Below are 8,925 nucleotides of genomic sequence, written 5' to 3' on the forward strand. Positions count from 1 at the left end.
CTCACACCAAGTAGTGATTTTAAATTAAAAGCTGCACTTTGTATTGTTTTTCACGATGTTAACATTTTTGAGTGGTGTCACCCACAGACAGTGAAAATCAAACCCCAACTTCTGCAGGTTGTAAATTTAAAGTTCTGATCATTTTATAATCTGCAGACGTATTGGTCACATTTATGTTTTTGTGTTAGGGGTTTATTTTTACGATTTCAATGCACCTCACTTCATTTCATTTTTAAAGTCGATATTTGAGGAACCTAATGCAATATTAACCTTTTATTTTTAATCAAAAATTTAAGGAAAAATCCTGTCTGGTTAGATTTTTTCTGATGCTGCACACCCCTGAAAAAGTCCTGCCCGCTTTTATAGAACCCTTTATATTTCAATCATCAATGCAATGATAAAGAACAAGCAATCATCTTTGAACCTTTTCCAGAGCTTTATTTCTGGATCTGTACACAAGGTATTAAAGTACAACAGAAAATACAAAATTATGCTTAACAAAAGAAAAAAAAACAACTCAATGTTTATGTACAATTCTTATAAACAATAAAGATAGCTTCTTGAACATTTCTCATAGTGAAGTTTTTGATTGTCTATATTTCTGGATATACATTTTTAAGTTTTGTAGGGTTTTTTTTTATTCACAAAGGTGTTTTTGTTTTCATCAAAGGAGGACTTGAGTTTTTGTTTTCAAAACCACAACTGCTATATTTTTTTTCCTTTTTAAACTTCAAAACACAATACAAAATATAAAATAAATTTGTTTAGTGCTTCCTTTGCACACACAAGTCTCATACCAGAGATATCAATAAAATATCACATTTTCGAGAGTTCACAGAGTGGTGAAAAACCTACTTCTACTACTTAATGGCCTTTACATTCTGACAGTTTTCTGAGTCTTTGTACAAACCACAGGTGAAATAAATATCACTGCACTGCTAAAGCTAGAAGAGCTTGGAGGACCTACTGCATTATGCACATTGCATTGAAAGAGAAACTAGCTCTCCACGTACTGGGAGCAGCAGCCGTCCCTTTACCATCAAGACAAATATAGACGACGACATGTAAAAAGAGCTTAAGGAAAGAAAATGAGTGTCTTTTACACATGGCTGCAAGATTCGAATGCAAAAAATTGCAACGTTGAGTTAATATCAATACGTCTTCAGGTAAAGCCGTTTTCAGTGGTACACTTGAGGAGCAAAGCACAGCTGGCATGCGTGGTATCAGCTGTGTCCCGCCGCCGGGGTGACTTTCCAAAGAGAGAAAAGAAACGAAAACACCAAGTCAACCGGTAAAATGCGAAAAACCCAAAATATCTGTACATATCTACAAATTATTGCCTTTCTGACAAAGAATCGAATTTAAACCTTTGTATCAACACAGATTCACAAGTGTAAGAGGTCAGTTTATCGACATTTTAAAGGCTATTTGCTAATTATTTACATGAAACGTGGTGTGGGGGAATATCCTCTCGAATGCTGGGCAGGGGGAGAAAAAAAAAAAGAACAACTTGATGAAACTTAATGATTAAATAAGCATGAGCTCCATTTATACACACGACGGTGTAGCGCTAGCTCTAGGAACATGAGAAGCATAAAATGTACCCCTGAAACAAACTAAATATTCATAGCACAATGCATAGATAAAATCAAGTAAACACGACTACTGCATCCAATCCACTGACGCCGACCCGCTAACACATTTCACAACTTCACAATTGGACTTCAGTCAAAGCCAGAAAATGCCTCCGTTGCTGCTACGACACTCTGAGAAATTAACAAACGGTATTTCAGAAGGCATCTCTAGTCAGTTACAGGCTAGGCAGAGGTTCAATACAAAAAAAGCAGAGAGTTTAAATAAAGGTTTAATACTGCTAGCTGGTTTGCCAAAAGCTTGCTAGTGGTGCGAAAGATGGCGCGACTTGAAAAAAAAAAAAAAAAAACGGAACATATCTGAACATTTTTACAACTACTAAGACATACACAACTGAACTAAGAAGAATGGCTGAAAGAAATAAGTGATAATGTTTAAATTGGAATATTAGATAAATACACACTTCACTGTGTCTAATGTTTGAAATGGCTATTCACCCAACCAAGAGCTTTGCATTGCAATATTGCTGTTACATTTTGTGGACATTCTCCTTAAAAGGAAGAGGACGTCCGACAGTAAAACACGATGACTCCCATTATGGTGCTCTACATAGGTATTCCGTTAAAAAAAAAAAAAAAAAAAAAAAGAGAGAGAGAGAGAGGGAGGGGGGAAGCGAGGCTTCTGAAGTCCGACTTCAACCCAAAAAGAAGAAAAAAGTGTTGCAAACATTCACAAGTTCCAGTTTGGCCACTTTGAACAAAAGTAAACAACGCAGACAAATAACAAGCGAACTTCCACAGGAGGGGAAAAAAAAAGGAAGTAAAGAACAGAAGAGATGGGATGGTCTTAGCAGCTAAAGCCATGACGTTTAACCATGTCAAAGCTAGTGTTGCTCTTCGTACAATATGTACCCAGGTATGTGTTGATTTAAAAAAAAAAACATCCGCACCAGTCTGCTTACTGAACTGTACCTGTAAACCAAACACTATTTAAAAAAACAAACAAAACAAAAACAAAGTACCACTTCAAACGACAAAGACAACTTAACACTACAGGCTGAAAAGCTAAAACTGAATTGACTCATTTTGGCAGCTGAAGAGAATGGCAGGATAACACACTGTAGCTCTGAAGATGTGTGGAGAAGTGAGGGAGGAAGATACACAACTCTCCTACTGCAGCCTCGGGGCCCTGCTGTACATGGACGTTACATATCTCAAGACCGCAAAAAACACAAAATAAAATAAATGGCTATATAAACTCTTGAGAGAAAATCAAGATTTTAGTTCTATATGATAGACATCACTGATGTCATATTACACAAAAATGAAAACAAAAAGTATATTCATATACATATATATAGATATGTATATTTATATTTATATATAATAGAATTTAAACAAATTGGATTTTCCAGTGAGGTCAGTCTTATGTACAAGCAGGAAAAAGGGCTTTCAAAAAGGAAGAATGGGGTTGGGATGATGAGGAAGATCACTCTGACTGAAGTGCTGCAGTGTGCTGTGTGTGGTGCCGCGCGTGCGCTCCCAGAAACCCGTTGGGCTCGCCGCTGCCGGCCAAGCTCCCGAAGTCTGTGACGGACACGGCCATTTTGGCGCCGGTGATCCGGTGGTGGTGCGTCGTCGTCCGCCGCGCTTCGAAGTCCACCCCGAGGTTACCGACCGTCACGTCGTTGATAAAAGAGTCGGGCAGCGCCATCTTAAGTCTCTTGGAGGGCCGCTCGCAGTCTTTGCTGACGCACACCCCGCCGAGCTGGCCCAGGTCGGAGTGGTAGAAGCCGGCGTCGAGCATGTTGAGGCAGTCGGGGTCGGCGCCGTTGGAGGGGAACCCGAGGGGCTCGTCGTGGTTCAGCGAGCCGCGGTGGAGGCCTTCTAGAGGCGGGAAGCTGTAGGAGTCCAGGCAGTTGACCTCCGCAGGGCTGCATACTGTGGCTACGCTGTTACTCAAAGCTGAAACACAGACGGACGGTCAGTCAGCGAGTGGGGAAGCGACCTGACACCGGGTGCAAAAAAACCAAGCCTGGTCACCAACCTGTGAGGTCGCTGGCAGTGATGGAGTTGAGCAGACTGAGCTGCTGCTCGGCGGTGGTTTCCAGCCGTCCTCCTCCGCCGGCTCCCGAACACACGGAGGACGAACTGTCCACCGCCAGGCCCTCGGCTTCGTCCACCAGCCTGTCCATCAGGTCGCTGCGCACAAACAAGACGGTGAGCGACGTTCATCAATTTTCTCCATCATAAAAACGATACTGAATTTGCTGCACATTTCTCAGACACTTACGTCACGCCGGGATAGCTGCTGTACTTTTTCTTTCCAAACCGATTCTGCTGCACAAACACGTCAAAGCGCTCCGACTTCTTCCACATGTAGTAAAACGCAACGCATTCTGCCACCGTCCGCGTTGTGACCTGAGGGCACGAGAAAGGACAACGGCCGTTCAGCCTCAAGCGTCCAGAGTTGCATAGATCAGAAATGATGAAAACAGACTTACTTTGTGTTTTTGTATGAGGTGAAAGTTCTTGTCATACATCTGTAGAGCATGTTCAAAGTTCTTGCATTCCTCCTCAGACCACGGAGGCGATTTTTCTGAAAGGTACAGATGTTCATGTACATTAGCGATACATAAATGAGAAACTGGTGAAAAAAATGGAAGGTAAACTAGTATAGCCAAGAAATTATTAAAATTCAATCATATTCATCTCACAGCAGTCAGACCTCTCAATAACCAAGGTACAAAGCAATAATTACAATTAATGTAGTTTGCATGTGTGAACAAAACTACAAAATAAGCGCTGAATTCCATCTGCCGTGAGGTAGTTTTTCCAACTAATCTGTGAGACAGTATAAAGAAATTATATCTTCTGATGTGGATGGAATGAAAAAAAAAACCAAAAGAAAAAAAAAACCCCAAACAATCAGGAAAACCAGGTACAGTTACGCAACATAATTAAGTTTTACAAATTTAGAAATGGGAGCGCATAAACCTACGTGTAGAAATATCACTTGTGGTGTGCCTCAAGGATCAGTGTTGGGTCCAAAAGTGTTTATTTTATACATAGAAGGGCCCACATGTCAAGTTTGAACAATTTTCAGATCTCTTCTGTTTGTGGACAACACAAACAGTTTCTGCTCTTCTTATGAAAGGAATCATGAGAAAACTTCTTAAATCAAAGGGGCAGTTTGATAAAAACAAACTGTCACTGTCGCATTGTTTGGTTCAGCATATTTTTCTATTCAGTTTGTTTATCTGTGTTCAGAATAAATGAACAAACTTGAATTCAACTCGAATCATTGGCAGCTTAAAAAACTGTTATTATGATCATACGAACGTGATCATCGGAGTGACTATACTGTAAGATTTGTGGACAATATGCATCCCTCAAATTATGGTCTGTTTCACAGTATGCAGTGCTTGAATTCAAACTTTATTGATGAGCATTTCTAAAGCATCCTAGGTTTAGTAGCTTATAAATTAACTGGATATCAACATAAAATTGTCAAACCTGGCCAACCTACAGAAGCACTTGTGGCTTACCTTTCGAGGACTTGATGTGGCTGCAGTATCTCTCCAGTGCTTCACGGGTGTTGTAGTTGCACTTGACGAGTTCATGCAGAGCCTACATCGAAGACAAATTCAGAAATTTAGAATCAGCTCAAAGGTTCACGGGAGATATTTCCAATCTGACGTCACAGAAAATGACAACATCCCTGCTGGTAACATTTTGCATTTTAATATGAAATGACATGTCTGACCTGCTCATTGTCGCGAACATGCCCTCCAAGTTTATCATAGCCAATCTTTTCTTCTGTCATCCGAGAGATGACGTCAGACAGAAAAGCCCGAACTTTGTGTTCTGACATTACACTCGGGCTCCACATCAGCTCGTCTTGATCTTCATATACTGTAAAAGAAAACACACGACAGAGAGGTTACCGGCTTTCTGTCTGTCATCTTGTCTCTACTGACACAGGAAGGCGTTTTTCGTGTGCATTTGTTTGAAATAACTCAGTGACAGTCACCTTTCTCTCCGTCTTTGTAGTGACAAATGCAGGAAGGGACCTCCGCTTGATACTCCGCTCCCACCATTATTTCCTACAAGAAGAATAAAACAGCACAAGAAATGTTAAAATATAACTGTAATGAATGCAATAAATAAAAGCAAAAAAATTGTTATTTTGTAATAGCATGGTTCAAATGAACATCTCATTTACCTTTCTGGAGTCCTCTGGGCTAGGGCCATCATCATCACACTCTGACTCTTTATCACCATCAGAGATAGCATTGGCTATAATACAAACAAAATAAACATCACTTAAGCTGAATACCCATCACAACTCTCAAGAGCTTGATCATTCCTAAAGATTCATTGTACCAAACAGGCAGGGTAAATAAACACACTGAAGCTCTGCATATAAAATAAAAAACACTATGTTACATAGAGAATTAATACCAAGAAAAGAAAAATGGTTAATAAGTAGCTTTTAATTTGTGTGGGTGACTGACGATAAACTTAAACGAGAGATTTAGACTGCAGTTTTCAATTTTACCAAAATTCAACATTTGTGACTTTATGTGATAAAACCTACTAAAATCATTTCTGCTATAAATATAAATCTTTGTCAAGATTAAAAAAAAAAAAAAAACTTACATCGTAGTGTTCTTGGGAAGAAATCAGTGGCCTCGTGGGAGGTGACCGAGGGGGTGAGATCATCAGCTGAAGACTGCGTCTCCTCCTCGTAATCCCCCGACAGAAGGTCCTTAGCTATCTCCTCCTAGAGTGAATTAACATTCTTTTTCATTTTTCCACTGTCACAGACCAAAGGCTATCTGTTTTACATGAATGCATGTATATACACACACATTTTGACATTTGCTTCCAATTACACTTCCAAATGTGTTCATTAGTTAACAGCAGGCACTAACCTTATCCAAAGTCATGTCAGGCAGCTCATCCGTCAGGTCTCCAGAGGAGCTGTCTATACTTGAGCCTGCTGATGCCTCATAGCGATAGATGGCCAGCAACTCCTCCAAAGGCATGTTCCCTTCCTAATATTCCAAAAAAAGAGGGGGAGGCAAATGTTTTAATGTACATGCTTTTTTGTTTACATTTTGATTTTACATTTTCATTATTTCACTAAATTGCTTCAAACAGACATCAAAAAGACAAATCACAAATAAAATGTAACAACATGGTCACTAAATAATGATATGCATTGAATCAAGCAAGCTTATATAGAGAAATTCAAGAACTGACTTTATCTATAGCTATGTATTCAATTGTTTCATTACATCATGGAAATATATCGCAACTGTGACTTTCAAAAGCTTAATACCCATCCACAACACAAATGAAATATCACACAAGCCAAGAATAGATGCCTGAAAGAAGAAAAACAAGATTTCACGATTTGAAAGTTTTGCATTCAATATATCCAAAGATATAAATTTACCTTTTCCAGATCTGCAATTTCAGATCTGAAATTCCTCCCTCCTTCCAGAGACTCTTCCTCCTCCAGAGTCCTCTCATCATCATACTCATGAACTAACATTTCTGCTGTTGGGTCAAAGTCATGATCTTCTGATGATAACGAACCAACTGCAAAAAAAATCAACCACACATTTCTTATAGCTTGATCAGTTTGGACAAAAGTAGATGAAACTAAACATCAACAGGAAGAATATTATAGTAGTCACAATGAATTCACTTTAAAAATAATAAACGGTAATAACACGAATTTGGCATTTCTATTACGTTATACAGCACTATTAAAATAACACTGTATATTATTGACTTAACAAATCATAAACTGTACATAGAAAAAGTGACATTTAATTACCTGGACTAGAACTCCCTAGGGAAGCCTGAAATAGAAGAACACCAGACGATTAATTAGTTCCAACCTGGTTCCAGCCATTATTTGAGCGTCAAAACCTCAAATATTAATGAAGACACAGTGAGAAAAATGATGCAATTACCGGGTTGTAGCAAGACAGCTGAGCAGCTGAGCTGCTGTTACCGCTATCGTTACCTGTCAAAAGGTAATTCACTGCTAGCCGCGCATTACACACCGAAGATCCCGACCAGACACTGTACAACCACGCCGGGGATTTAAATTATTTTCACAACGAACACAGTAACAGACAGAGAGGCATATGAAGCCGGGTCATACGGCGTATGCGGTGTCGGCTTCTGTAACATTTAGCTAGCCAGCAAGCTAACCCAGCGCTTGACGTGAACGCTATGCATCGAAAAATGTAAACACAAATTTCGTTTGCGCGGTTCTGCAGCCGGAAAAATCGGTCGATCTCCCAGGTAAAAACCGCCGGTAGTTCTGCCCAACACTCGCGGAACCGCTTCCATTCACGACATGGGCGCTGAAATCGGTTATTTCCTTTAACCAGTAAGCTAGCGTTAATTTTACGTATCAATTTACACCGCCGCTACACCGAAGCAGCTGAGAGACCGAGGGCGCAGAGGCCTCGTAGTGAAGGATCAGTCCACACATTCAAGCATATTTTAGACGTCTAAAAATGACAATTATGACACGAGACGCGCTACACTGACGGCAAAAACGGTTATGTGTCCAATCGATAGCATACAGATGAGAAATACAGCACACAAATTTAAAAAATATCGATTTAAGATCGATTGCTTCTCCCCTGTTTTCCCTCTTACCTCCGCCATATTGGTACCTTTAGCTAATGGGCTCGTTCTAGTGCAGTACCCGGATCAGCGCTCTCAGCCAATCAGAGCTCCAGGTGACCGCTCTAGGCGTGACGTCATTCAAGCCGACCGCTGCTTGGACTAACGGGAATCGTGTTTAAACGGAAAAATCCACCGCACGACATTATTAACGCTCACAAATTAAAATAGCCTGACCAACAACTGTCTCGAAACACATCGGTGCTGCATTAATAAACCATAAACACCTTAGAATAAGACGGTATGCTCGGGAATTCCTGGAGTGCTGTCAGAGGATACCAGCTGATTTAATGCTCACCTTAAACGTCATGTACGGAAGCTATACTTTGAAATACTATAAATTTTACACGTTTTTTCCAAGTATTATAGTCTTAAACATCTAAACGGGGCCTTCACGTGAAAATAATTGCATGCCATCAGCTGTATCATTCACAGTGAAAGATATGCAATTATTTTCACATCTGTACAGTCTGTATAGATTTGGCCCATCTATATTTAACAGTTTCATACATGACAGATGCATTTATACAGCAGCCCATTTAAGCAACAAGTGAGTTACACAAACATAACTTTACATATAAATAAATATGTAATTAGAAATAAAAAAAAAAACATG

General features: G+C 39.8%; 1 protein-coding gene across 1 annotated transcript; it reads right to left on the reverse strand.

Moving 5' to 3' along the window:
- Positions 1–710: 710 nt before the first annotated feature.
- mier3b (mesoderm induction early response 1, family member 3 b) lies at positions 711–8,308 on the reverse strand. The gene is made up of 13 exons (XM_030105135.1): positions 8,283–8,308; positions 7,444–7,468; positions 7,057–7,202; positions 6,530–6,652; positions 6,255–6,378; positions 5,818–5,891; positions 5,626–5,698; positions 5,359–5,507; positions 5,141–5,222; positions 4,097–4,191; positions 3,886–4,013; positions 3,640–3,794; positions 711–3,557 (listed from the first exon to the last, which is right to left on the reverse strand). The coding sequence occupies exons 1-13, from the start codon at positions 8,289–8,291 to the stop codon at positions 3,082–3,084; spliced, it is 1,659 nt and encodes a 552-aa protein (XP_029960995.1). The 5' UTR covers positions 8,292–8,308; the 3' UTR covers positions 711–3,081.
- Between the last annotated feature and the right edge of the window lie 617 nt (positions 8,309–8,925).

The sequence above is a fragment of the Salarias fasciatus genome, chromosome 12 (assembly GCF_902148845.1).
Source record: "Salarias fasciatus chromosome 12, fSalaFa1.1, whole genome shotgun sequence".
In the NCBI taxonomy this organism is placed as follows: Eukaryota; Metazoa; Chordata; class Actinopteri; order Blenniiformes; family Blenniidae; genus Salarias; species Salarias fasciatus.

Excerpts from the sequence above, each read along its gene's own strand:
- mier3b (XM_030105135.1), bottom strand. Across the intron at positions 5,699-5,817 it reads GCCCAGAGGACTCCAGAAAG|GAAATAATGGTGGGAGCGGA; the intron begins GTAAATGAGATG and ends TTCTTCTTGTAG. Across the intron at positions 3,795-3,885 it reads AGCAGCTATCCCGGCGTGAC|CGACCTGATGGACAGGCTGG; the intron begins GTAAGTGTCTGA and ends GTTTGTGCGCAG.